This window comes from Lonchura striata, chromosome 35 (genome assembly GCF_050655825.1).
Source record: "Lonchura striata isolate lonStrDom1 chromosome 35, ASM5065582v1, whole genome shotgun sequence".
Taxonomy (NCBI): domain Eukaryota; kingdom Metazoa; phylum Chordata; class Aves; order Passeriformes; family Estrildidae; genus Lonchura; species Lonchura striata.
This window is the reverse complement of record NC_140737.1, coordinates 1,264,386-1,277,238: the sequence shown is the minus strand read 5'-3', so window position 1 is coordinate 1,277,238 and position 12,853 is coordinate 1,264,386. Positions and strand designations below refer to the sequence as shown.

At 53.1% G+C, this 12,853-nt stretch overlaps 1 protein-coding gene across 1 annotated transcript in view; it reads right to left on the bottom strand.

Moving 5' to 3' along the window:
* Nucleotides 1–12,853, bottom strand: part of KIFC1 (kinesin family member C1) — a 37,971-nt gene that overhangs the window by 3,919 nt on the left and 21,199 nt on the right. The window contains exons 9-13 of the mRNA XM_085565175.1: nucleotides 11,495–11,671; nucleotides 11,251–11,418; nucleotides 4,770–4,908; nucleotides 1,173–1,312; nucleotides 178–251 (exon numbers count right to left, since the gene is read on the bottom strand). Of these exons, the coding sequence (XP_085421301.1) occupies nucleotides 178–251; nucleotides 1,173–1,312; nucleotides 4,770–4,908; nucleotides 11,251–11,418; nucleotides 11,495–11,671 (698 nt within the window). The remainder of the gene's footprint in view (nucleotides 1–177; nucleotides 252–1,172; nucleotides 1,313–4,769; nucleotides 4,909–11,250; nucleotides 11,419–11,494; nucleotides 11,672–12,853) is intronic.

Genomic DNA, 12,853 nt, shown 5'->3' with positions numbered 1-12,853 from the left:
TTGGGGTTTTTTGGGGTTTTTTGAGGTTTTTGGGGTTTTTTGGGGTTCTTTGGGTTTTTTTTGGGTTTTGGGGGTTTTTTGGGGGGTTTTGGGGGTTTTTTTGGGTTTTTTGGGGTTTTTTGGGGATTTTTTTGGGGTTTTTTGGGGTTTTTTGGGGTTTTTGGGGTCCCCACGTACACTTTGGCGTGCCCCCCCAGGCAGTTCTGCAACAAGAAGGTCAGCTTGCTGTTCCTATAGGGGATGTGCTGCTCCTGCGGAATTTCGGGAATTTTGGGAATTCCAGGGGGATCCCAAACCCTGGATCCACCCCCCAAATCCCAAAGTTTGGGTTTCCCATTCCCACCCCACTTTTCCATCTCCTGCCCCATTTTCCCACCCCAATTCCCATTTCTATCCCATTTTTTATCCCATTTTTCCCCCATCCCAATCCTCATTTTTCCATTTTTGATCCCTTTTCCCCACCCCAATTCCTATTTTCCATCCTGTTTCTCCCATTCCCCATTTTCCCTTTTTTCATCCCATTTTCCCACCTCCCATCCCATTTCCCCCACCCCAATTCCCGTTTCTCCATCCCCAAATCTCTTTTTTTCACCCCAAACCCCACAAATCCCATAAATAATCCCCCAAATCCCATAAAAACCCAATAAACCCCCAAATTCGGGTTTTGTCGCCACCAAACCTCGCTGCAGAGGGTGCAGAGCCCGGAGCTGATGGATTCTCCCATTTCCCCATTCCCAAATCCCAGAAATCCCCCAACTCCCATAACCAATCCCCTAAACCCCACAATGACCCCAGAAGTGTCCCAAATAATCCCAAATTCCCCTTTTTTCACCCCAAACCTTGTTGCAGAGGGCGCTGATGACCAGCCCCAGGGCTGGAGCTGCCGGATTCCACATTTCCCGTTTTCCCGATTGCAATTCCCACAAATCCCACACAAACCCCACCATGACCCCACACATAATTCCAGGAGCCCCAAATTGGGGTTTTTTCACCCCAAACCTTGTTGCAGAGGGCGCTGATGACCAGCCCCAGGGCTGGAGCTGCCGGATTCCGCATTTCCCATTCTCAATTCCCGTTTTCCCGATTGCAATCCCCACAAATCCCACACAAACCCCACCATGACCCCACACATAATTCCAGGAGCCCCAAATTGGGGTTTTTTCACCCCAAACCTTGTTGCAGAGGGCGCTGATGACCAGCCCCAGGGCGCTCAGGCTGGAGTTGATGCTCTGTGTCTCCCGAAGCCGAGTCCCCACGGATCCCGACTTCTCCAGGCGCTCCGAGCCCGCCAGGTCCACCAGGGTCAGGGAGGCTGCGGGAAAACGGGGAAAACGGGGGAAAAACGGGGGAAAAAATGGGGGAAATGAGGGAATAACAGGGGAATAATGGGGGGAAATGGGGAAATAGAATGAGAAATAATGGGGGAATAATGGGGGGAAATGGGGGAATAACAGGGGAATAATAAGGAAAAAATGGGGAGATAATGGGGGAAAATGGGGAAATAGAATGAGAAATAATGGGGGAATAATGGGGGGAAATGGGGGGAAAATGGGGAAATACAATGAGAAATAATGGGGAAATAATGGGGGGAAATGGGGGGAAAATGGGGAAATAGAATGAGAAATAATGGGGAAATAATGGGGGAAAATGGGGAAATAGAATGAGAAATAATGGGGGAATAATGGGGGGAAATGGGGGGAAAATGGGGAAATAGAATGAGAAATAATGGGGAAATAATGGGGGAAAATGGGGAAATAGAATGAGAAATAATGGGGGAATAATGGGGGGAAATGGGGGAAAAATGGGGAAATAGAATGAGAAAAAATGGGGAAATAATGGGGGGAAATGAGGGAATAACAGGGGAATAATGGGGGGAAAATGGGGAGATAATGGGGGAAAAATGGGGAAATAGAATGAGAAATAATGGGGGAATAATGGGGGGAAATGGGGGAAAATGGGGAAATACAATGAGAAATAATGGGGAAATAATGGGGGGAAATGGGGGAAAAATGGGAAAATAGAATGAGAAATAATGGGGGAAATAATGGGGGGAAATGGGGGAAAACGGGGGAAAAAATGGGGGGAAATGAGGGAATAACAGGGGAATAATGGGGGGAAAATGGGGAAATAGAATGAGAAATAATGGGGGAATAATGGGGGGAAATGGGGGAAAACGGGGGGAAAAAATGGGGGAAAATGAGGGAATAACAGGGGAATAATGGGGGGGAAATGGGGAAATAGAATGAGAAATAATGGGGGAATAATGGGGGGAAATGGGGGAAACAATAGGGGAAAATGGGGGGAAAATGGGGAAATATAACGAGAAATAATGGGGGAAATAATGGGGGGAAATGAGGGAATAACAGGGGAATAATAGGGAAAAAATGGGGAGATAATGGGGGAAAAATGGGGAAATAGAATGAGAAATAATGGGGGAATAATGGGGGGAAATGGGGGAAAACAGGGGGAAAAAATGGGGGAAAATGAGGGAATAACAGGGGAATAATGGGGGGAAAATGGGGAGATAATGGGGGAAAATGGGGAAATAGAATGAGACATAATGGGGGAATAATGGGGGGAAATGGGGGAAAATGGGGAATAATAGGGGGAAAATGGGGAGATAATGGGGGAAAAATGGGGAAATATAACGAGAAATAATGGGGGAATAATGGGGGGAAATGGGGGAAACAATAGGGGAAAATGGGGGGAAAGTGGGGAAATATAACGAGTAAAAATGGGGGAAATAATGGGGGAAAATGGGAGGAAAATGGGGAAATAGAATGAGAAATAATGGGGGAAAATGAGGGAATAACAGGGGAATAATGGGGGGAAAATGGGGAAATAGAATGAGAAATAATGGGGGAAATAATGGGGGGAAATGGGGGAAAATGGGGGGAAAAAATGGGGGGAAATGAGGGAATAACAGGGGAATAATGGGGGGAAAATGGGGAAATAGAATGAGAAATAATGGGGGAAATAATGGGGGGAAATGGGGGAAAATGGGGGGAAAAAATGGGGGGAAATGAGGGAATAACAGGGGAATAATGGGGGGAAAATGGGGAAATAGAATGAGAAATAATGGGGGAATAATGGGGGGAAATGGGGGGAAAATGGGGAAATAGAATGAGAAATAATGGGGAAAAAATGGGGGAAAATGGGGGAAAAATGGGGAAATAGAATGAGAAATAATGGGGGAATAATGGGGGAAAATGGGGGAAAATGGGGGGAAAGCGGGGGGAAAAAATGGGGGGAAATGAGGGAATAACAGGGGAATAATGGGGGGAAAATGGGGAAATAGAATGAGAAATAATGGGGGAATAATGGGGGGAAAATGGGAATAATGGGGAAATAATAGGGGGGAAATGGGGGAAAATCAGAAAAATGGAATTGGGGAAAAAATATGGGAAAATGAGGAGATAATGGGGAGATAATATGGGGAAAATAGGGGAATAATGGGGGAAATGGGGAGATAATGGAAGGAAAAGAATGGGAAATAATGGGGGAAATGGGGAAATACAATGAGAAAAAATGGGGGAAATAATGGGGGGAAAATGGGAAAAATGGGGAATAGTAGGGGAAAAATTGGGAGATAATGGGGGAAAATGGGGAAATATAATGAGAAATAATGAGGGAAAATTGGGAGATAATGGGGGAATTATGGGGGGGGAAACAGGACATCTGGGGAATAATGGGGAAAACTGGGTGAAAAACAGGAAAAAATGGGAAATGTAACAGGGAATAATGGGGGAATGATGGTGGCAGAATGGGGGAATTATGGGGGAAAATGGGAAATAATGGGGGAAAACCAGGAGAAAATGGGAAAAATGGGAGATGTAATGGAATAACAGGGGAAGAGTGGGGAAATAATGAGGGGAAAACAGGATATCAAGAATAACTGGGAATAATGGGAGGAAAGCTGGGGAAAAACAGGGTGGAACGTGGGAATTTTGGGAAATTTGGGAAATTTGGGAATTGTGGGAACGTCTCACAGGCACAGTGCAGGTGCCAGGCTGGGAAAAATGGGGGGAAAGGGATGGGAGATGGAAAAAATGGGGAAATATGGGAATGCTGGGGTGAAATTTGGGAAATTTGGGAATTGTGGGAACGTCTCACAGGCACAGTGCAGGTGCCAGGCTGGGAAAAATGGGGGGAAAAGGGATGGGAGATGGAAAAAATGGGGAAATATGGGAATGCTGGGGTGAAAATTGGGAAATTTGGGAATTGTGGAATGAGCTCACAGGCACAGTGCAAGTGCCAGGCTGGGAAAAATGGGGGGGAAAGGGATGGGAGATGGAAAAAATGGGGAAATATGGGAATGCTGGGGTGAAATTTGGGAAATTTGGGAATTGTGGAATGAGCTCACAGGCACAGTGCAAGTGCCAGGCTGGGAAAAATGGGGGGGGAAAGGGATGGGAGATGGAAAAAACGGGGAAATATGGGAATGCTGGGGTGAAAATTGGGAAATTTGGGAATTGTGGGAACGTCTCACAGGCACAGTGCAGGTGCCAGGCTGGGAAAAATGGGGGGGAAAAGGGATGGGAAATGGAAAAAACGGGGAAATATGGGAATGCTGGGGTGAAAATTGGGAAATTTGGGAATTGTGGGAACGTCTCACAGGCACAGTGCAGGTCCCAGTTTGGCAAAGGGGAAAAATGGGGGAAAAAATGAGATCAGAGGTGGAAAAACGGGGAGAAAAGCTGGAAAAGCCGGGGGGAAAGCGGGGCGCCGTGGGAAATGTGGGAATTCCGGGAATTTCTGGAGCGCCTCACAGGAGCAGCGCAGGTCGCGGGCGGCGTGCAGCCCCTGGATGCGCAGCTGGAATACGGAGTGGGAGCGCGAGGAGCGCTCGTTGAGCGCCGTGCGCGCCACCGAGCGCTGCGAGCCCGCCCGCTGCAGCAGCTCCAGCACCTGCCGGCCGGGAATGAGGCGGGAATGACAGCGGGAATGGTGCGGGAGTGACAGCGGGAATGACAGCGGGAATGACGGGAATGACAGGAATGACAGCGGGAATGACAGCGGGAATGGTGCGGGAATGACAGCGGGAATGACAGCGGGAATGGCAGCAGGAATGGTGCGGGAGTGACAGCGGGAATGGCAGCGGGAATGGCAGCGGGAATGGTGCGGGAATGATGCGGGAATGATGTGGGAGTGACAGCGGGAATGGTGCGGGAGTGACAGCAGGAATGGCAGCGGGAATGACAGGAATGACAGGAATGACAGCGGGAATGACAGGAATGACGGGAATGATGCGGGAATGGTGCGGGAGTGACAGCGGGAATGGCAGCGGGAATGGCAGCGGGAATGATGCGGGAGTGATGCGAGATAACAGCGGGAGTGATGTGGGAGTGACAGCGGGAATGATGCGGGAATGATGCGGGAATGGTGCGGGAATGATGCGGGAATGACAGCGGGAATGGCAGCAGGAATGATGCGGGAGTGATGCGGGAATGATGCGGGAATGGCGGGAATGGCAGCGGGAATGACGGGAATGACAGGAATGACAGCGGGAATGACAGCGGGAATGACGGGAATGACAGGAATGACAGGAATGACAGCGGGAATGACAGCGGGAATGACGGGAATGGCAGCGGGAATGATGCGGGATAACAGCGGGAGTGATGTGGGAATGACAGCGGGAATGACGGGAATGGCAGCGGGAATGATGCGGGATAACAGCGGGAGTGATGTGGGAATGACAGCAGGAATGACAGCGGGAATGATGCGGGAATGATGCGGGAATGGCGGGAATGGCAGCGGGAATGACGGGAATGACGGGAATGACAGCGGGAGTGACAGCGGGATTAACGGGAACAATGCAGGAATGACAGCGGGAATGATGGGAATGATGCGGGAATGATGCGGGAACGACAGCGGGAACGGCAGCGGGAATGATGCGGGAATGATGCGGGAATAACAGTGGGAATGATGCGGGAATGGCAGCGGGAATGATGCGGGAATGACAGTGGGAACGACAGCGGGAATGATGCGGGAATGACAGTGGGAACGACAGTGGGAATGATGCGGGAATGACAGTGGGAACAACAGCAGGAATGATGCGGGAATGACAGTGGGAATGATGCGGGAACGACAGCGGGAATGATGCGGGAATGATGCGGGAATGACAGTGGGAATGATGCGGGAACGACAGCGGGAATGATGCGGGAATGACGGGAATGATGTGGGAGTGACAGCGGGAATGATGCGGGAATGACAGTGGGAATGGCAGCGGGAATGACAGCAGGAATGGCAGCGGGAATGACGGGAATGACAGCGGGAATGATGTGGGAACGACAGCGGGAATGATGCGGGAATGACGGGAATGACGGGAATGACGCGGGAATGATGCGGGAATGACAGCGGGAATGACGGGAATGATGCGAGATAACAGCGGGAGTGATGTGGGAGTGACAGCGGGAATGATGCGGGAATGACGGGAATGACAGCGGGAATGATGCGGGAATGACAGCGGGAATGATGCGGGAATGATGCAGGAATAACGGGAATGACAGCGGGAATGACGGGAATGACGGGAATGATGAGGGAATGATGTGGGAACGACAGCGGGAATGATGCGGGAATGGCGGGAATGACGGGAATGACGCGGGAATGATGCGGGAATGATGCGGGAATGATGCGGGAATGATGCGGGAATGGCAGCGGGAATGACGGGAATGATGCGAGATAACAGCGGGAGTGATGTGGGAGTGACAGCGGGAATGATGCGGGAATGACAGCGGGCGTGACAGCGGGAATGACGGGAATAATGTGGGAATGATGCGGGAATGACAGCGGGAATGACGGGAATGATGCAGGAATAACAGCGGGAATAACAGCGGGAATGACAGCGGGAATGATGTGGGAATAACAGTGGGAATGATGCGGGAATGACAGGAATGACAGCGGGAATGGCAGCGGGAATGGCAGCGGGAATGACGGGAATGACGGGAATGATGGGAATGATGAGAATGACAGCGGGAATGATGCGGGAATGACAGGAATGACAGCGGGAATGACAGCGGGAATGACGGGAATGACGCGGGAATGACAGCGGGAATGACGGGAATGACGCGGGAATGACAGCGGGAATGACGGGAATGACGCGGGAATGACGGGAATGACGCGGGAATGATACAGGAACGACAGCAGGAATAACGGGAATAATGCAGGAATGACAGCGGGAATGATGCGGGAACAACAGCGGGAATGATACAGGAATGACAGCGGGAATAACAGGAATAATGCAGGAATAACAGTGGGAATAATGCCGGAATGACAGCGGGAGTAACAACGGGAATAACAGTGGGAATGATGTGGGAATAACGGGAATAACAGCGGGAACGACAGCAGGAGTGACAGCGGGAATAACAGTGGGAATAATGGGAAGAGCAACAGGGAATAACGGGAATAATGTGGAAATAGCAATGGGGAATAACGGGAATGATGCAGGCATAACAATGAAGCATAACAACGGGAATAACGACAGGGAATATCAGTGGGGAATAACGGTGAACAACAGGGAAAAACAACGGGAACAACAGGGAAAAACGGGGGAACAACGGGAAAATGGGGAAAACAATGGGGGAAAATGGGAAAAACAGGGTAAAATAGGACAAAACCAGGGAAAAACGGGCGGGAAATGGGGAAAAAACAGGAATGGGGACACAACGAGGGGGAAATGGGGAAATATGGAGGAAAAAGGGGAAAAATTGGTGGAAAAATGGGGGGAAAGGGGAAAAATTTGGGGTAAAATGGGGGGAAATGGAAAAATCGGGGGAGGAAGGGAAAAATAGGTGGGAAAGGGGAAAAATCAGAGGGAAAATGGGAAAAACAGGAGTGGGGGACATGGGGAGGGGAAAAGGGAACAGTCATGGGGAAACCAGGGGGAAAAGGGAAAAATTGGGGAGAAAAACATGAGGAAAAATAGAAAAATTGGGGGAATAACCAGGGAGAAACAGGAAAAATCAGGGGGAATGGGAAAAATTGGGGGGAAAAGGGAAAAATTTTGGGGAAAAGGGAAAAATTGGAATGGGGACATGGGGAGGGGAAAGGGGAACAATTGTGAGGCAAACAGAGAGAAATGAAGGAAAAATGGATTAAAAACTGAAATTATCCCCCTGGAATTGTAAATAAAGCAACAAAAGGGTCTCAGAAGTGTAAAAATTCTGGGAAAGTGAATTCAGAACTGACCCAGTCTGCTCCCAAATTCTTGCGTTTCCCCCGAAATCCCCAAATTTTCCCATAAACTCCCCAAATATCCCCCTAAATCCTCAAGTTTCCACATAAATCCTCAAATTTCCCTCTAGATCCTCAAATTTTCACCTAAAATCCCCATATTTCCACCTAAAACCCCAAAATTTCAACAAAAACCTCCCAAATTTCCACCTAAAACCTTCCTGAAACCCCCAAATTTCCACCTAAAACCTTCCTGAAACCCCCAAATTTCCCCAAATCCCAGGTGCCCACCTTCTCCACGGGCACCCAGGTGAGGTTGGGCACCTGCAGCTCCACATTCCCCACTCAGAACCCCCAAATTTCCCCCAAATTTCCCCAAATCCCAGGTGCCCACCTGCTCCTCGCTCTCCACGGGCACCCAGGTGAGGTTGGGCACCTGCAGCTCCACATTCCCCACTCAGAATCCCCAAATTTCCACCTAAAACCTTCCTGAAACCCCCAAATTTCCACCTAAAACCTTCCTGAAACCCCCAAATTTCCACCTAAAACCTTCCTGAAACCCCCAAATTTCCACCTAAAACCTTCCTGAAACCCCCAAATTTCCACCTAAAACCTTCCTGAAACCCCCAAATTTCCACCTAAAACCTTCCTGAAACCCCCAAATTTCCACATAAAATCACTGCAAAACCCTCCTGAGGTCCCAAATTTCCACCTGAAATGCCTCCATTTCCCCCTGAAGCCCCCAAATTTCCCCAAATCCCAGGTGCCCACCTGCTCCTCGCTCTCCACGGGCACCCAGGTGAGGTTGGGCACCTGCAGCTGCACATTCCCCACTCAGAACCCCCAAACTTCCACCTGAAATGCCTCCATTTCCCCCTGAGGTCCCAAATTCCCCCCAAATTTCCCCAAATCCCAGGTGCCCACCTTCTCCACGGGCACCCAGGTGAGGTTGGGCACGTGCAGCTCCACATTCCCCACTCAGAACCCCCAAATTCCCCCCAAATTTCCCCAAATCCCAGGTGCCCACCTGCTCCTCGCTCTCCACAGGCACCCAGGTGAGGCTGGGCACGTGCAGCTCCACATTCCCCACTCAGAACCCCCAAATTCCCCCCAAATTCTCCCCAAATCCCAGGTGCCCACCTGCTCCTCGTTCTCCACGGGCACCCAGGTGAGGTTGGACACCTGCAGCTCCACGTTCCCCACTCAGAATCCCCAAATTTCCACCTAAAACCTTCCTGAAACCCCCAAATTTCCACCTAAAACCTTCCTGAAACCCCCAAATTTCCACATAAAATCACTGCACAACCCTCCTGAGGTCCCAAATTTCCACCTGAAATGCCTCCATTACCCCCTGAAGCCCCCAAATTCCCCCCAGGATCCCCAAATCCCAGGTGCCCACCTGCTCCTCGCTCTGCACGGGCACCCAGGTGAGGTTGGGCACGTGCAGCTCCACGTTCCCCACTCAGAACCCCCAAATTCTCCCCAAATTTCCCCAAATCCCAGGTGCCCACCTGCTCCTCGCTCTCCACGGGCACCCAGGTGAGGTTGGGCACGTGCAGCTCCACGTTCCCCACTCAGAACCCCCAAATTTCCCCAAATCCCAGGTGCCCACCTTCTCCACGGGCACCCAGGTGAGGTTGGGCACGTGCAGCTCCACATTCCCCACTCAGAACCCCCAAATTCCCCCCAAATTTCCCCAAATCCCAGGTGCCCACCTGCTCCTCGCTCTCCACGGGCACCCAGGTGAGGCTGGGCACGTGCAGCTCCACATTCCCCACTCAGAACCCCCAAATTCCCCCCAAATTTCCCCAAATCCCAGGTGCCCACCTGCTCCTCGCTCTCCACGGGCACCCAGGTGAGGTTGGGCACCTGCAGCTCCACGTTCCCCACTGAGAACCCCCAAATTCCCCCCTGAAATGCCTCCATTTCCCCCTGAAGCCCCCAAATTTCCCCAAATCCCAGGTGCCCACCTGCTCCTCGCTCTCCACGGGCACCCAGGTGAGGTTGGGCACGTGCAGCTCCACGTTCCCCACTCAGAACCCCCAAATTTCCCCAAATCCCAGGTGCCCACCTTCTCCACGGGCACCCAGGTGAGGTTGGGCACCTGCAGCTCCACATTCCCCACTCAGAACCCCCAAATTCCCCCCAAATTTCCCCAAATCCCAGGTGCCCACCTGCTCCTCGCTCTCCACGGGCACCCAGGTGAGGTTGGGCACCTGCAGCTCCACATTCCCCACTCAGAACCCCCAAATTTCCACCTAAAACCTTCCTGAAACCCCCAAATTTCCACCTAAAACCTTCCTGAAACCCCCAAATTTCCACATAAAATCACTGCACAACCCTCCTGAACTCCCAAACTTCCACCTGAAATGCCTCCATTTCCCCCTGAAGCCCCCAAATTCCCCCCAAATTTCCCCAAATCCCAGGTGCCCACCTGCTCCTCGCTCTCCACGGGCACCCAGGTGAGGCTGGGCACCTACAGCTCCACATTCCCCACTCAGAACCCCCAAATTCCCCCCAAATTTCCCCAAATCCCAGGTGCCCACCTGCTCCTCGCTCTCCACGGGCACCCAGGTGAGGTTGGGCACCTGCAGCTCCAGATTCCCCACTCAGAACCCCCAAATTCCCCCCAAATTTCCCCAAATCCCAGGTGCCCACCTGCTCCTCGCTCTCCACGGGCACCCAGGTGAGGTTGGGCACCTGCAGCTCCACATTCCCCACTCAGAACCCCCAAACTTCCACCTGAAATGCCTCCATTTCCCCCTGAGGTCCCAAATTCCCCCCAAATTTCCCCAAATCCCAGGTGCCCACCTGCTCCTCGCTCTCCACGGGCACCCAGGTGAGGTTGGGCACCTGCAGCTCCACGTTCCCCACTCAGAACCCCCAAATTTCCACCTAAAACCTTCCTGAAACCCCCAAATTTCCCCAAATCCCAGGTGCCCACCTTCTCCATGGGCACCCAGGTGAGGCTGGGCACCTACAGCTCCAGATTCCCTACTCAGAACCCCCAAATTTCCACCTGAAATGCCTCCATTTCCCCCTGAAGCCCCCAAATTTCCCCAAATCCCAGGTGCCCACCTGCTCCTCGCTCTCCACGGGCACCCAGGTGAGGTTGGGCACGTGCAGCTCGTCGCTGCCGGGCGCCAGGCGCCGGATCTCCAGCTCGGAGCCGCGCTGCCCGGGCGCCAGCAGCAGGTCGCGCAGGTTCTCGTTGTAGATCTCCAAGAAGCTGGCGGAGAAGCCGTACTGAGGGCGCGGCGGCCGTGCCCGCCGTGCCCCGCCCGGCCCGCCGTGCCCGCCGTGCCCGCGGGGCCGGGCTCACCTGCCAGCCCTTGGCCGCCAGGTCGCGGGCGCCCAGGAAGAGGTGGCGCACGGCGCGCGGGATCATCCCGCGCGAGTCCGGCGCGCCCGCCGGCGCCGGGCCCTCCATGGTGAAGGTCTTGCCGCTGCCCGTCTGCCCGTAGGCGAAGATGCACACCGGGTACCCGTCCAGAGCCGACTGGCAAAGGAATTTTGGGAATGCTCGGGGGGGTTGGGATGGGCACAGGGGGCACAGGGATTTGGGAATGGGCACAGGGAGCACTGACCCGTCCAGAGCCGACTGGCAAAGGAATTTTGGGAATTCTCAGGGGTTTGGGAAGGGCACAGGGGGTTGGGAATGGGTAAAGGGGTTTGGGATGGGCACAGGGATTTGGGATGGGCACAGGGATTTGGGAATGGGCACAGGGGGTTGGGATGGGCACAGGGGCACTGACCAGTCCAGAGTCAACTGGCAACGGGGGTTTGGGAATTCTCAGGGGGTTTGGGAATGGGCACAGGGATTTGGGAATGGGCACAGGGGGTTGGGATGGGCACAGGGGTTTGGGAAGGGGCACAGGGAGCACTGACCCGTCCAGAGCCGACTGGCAACGGGGATTTGGGAATTCTCAGGGGGTTTGGGATGGGCACAGGGGGTTGGGAATGGGGCACAGGGGGTTGGGAATGGGCACAGGGATTTGGGATGGGCACAGGGGGTTGGGATGGGCACAGGGGTTTGGGAATGGGCACAGGGATTTGGGAAGGGGCACAGGGATTTGGGATGGGCACAGGGGTTTGGGAATGGGCACAGGGAGCACTGACCCGTCCAGAGCCGACTGGCAACGGGGATTTGGGAATTGTCAGGGGGTTTGGGAATGGGCACAGGGGGTTGGGAATGGGCACAGGGATTTGGGATGGGCACAGGGGGTTGGGAATGGGCACAGGGAGCACAGGGATTTGGGATGGGCACAGGGATTTGGGATGGGCACAGGGAGCACTGACCCGTCCAGAGCCGACTGGCAACGGGGGTTTGGGAATTCTCAGGGGGTTTGGGATGGGCACAGGGGTTTGGGATGGGCACAGGGGTTTGGGATGGGCACAGGGATTTGGGAATGGGCACAGGGGGTTGGGATGGGCACAGGGGTTTGGGAAGGGGCACAGGGAGCACTGACCCGTCCAGAGCCGACTGGCAACGGGGATTTGGGAATTCTCAGGGGGTTTGGGATGGGCACAGGGGTTTGGGATGGGCACAGGGGTTTGGGATGGGCACAGGGATTTGGGAATGGGCACAGGGAGCACTGACCCGTCCAGGGCTGACTGGCAAAGGAATTTTGGGAATTCTCTGGGGTTTGGGATGGGCACAGGGGGTTGGGATGGGCACAGG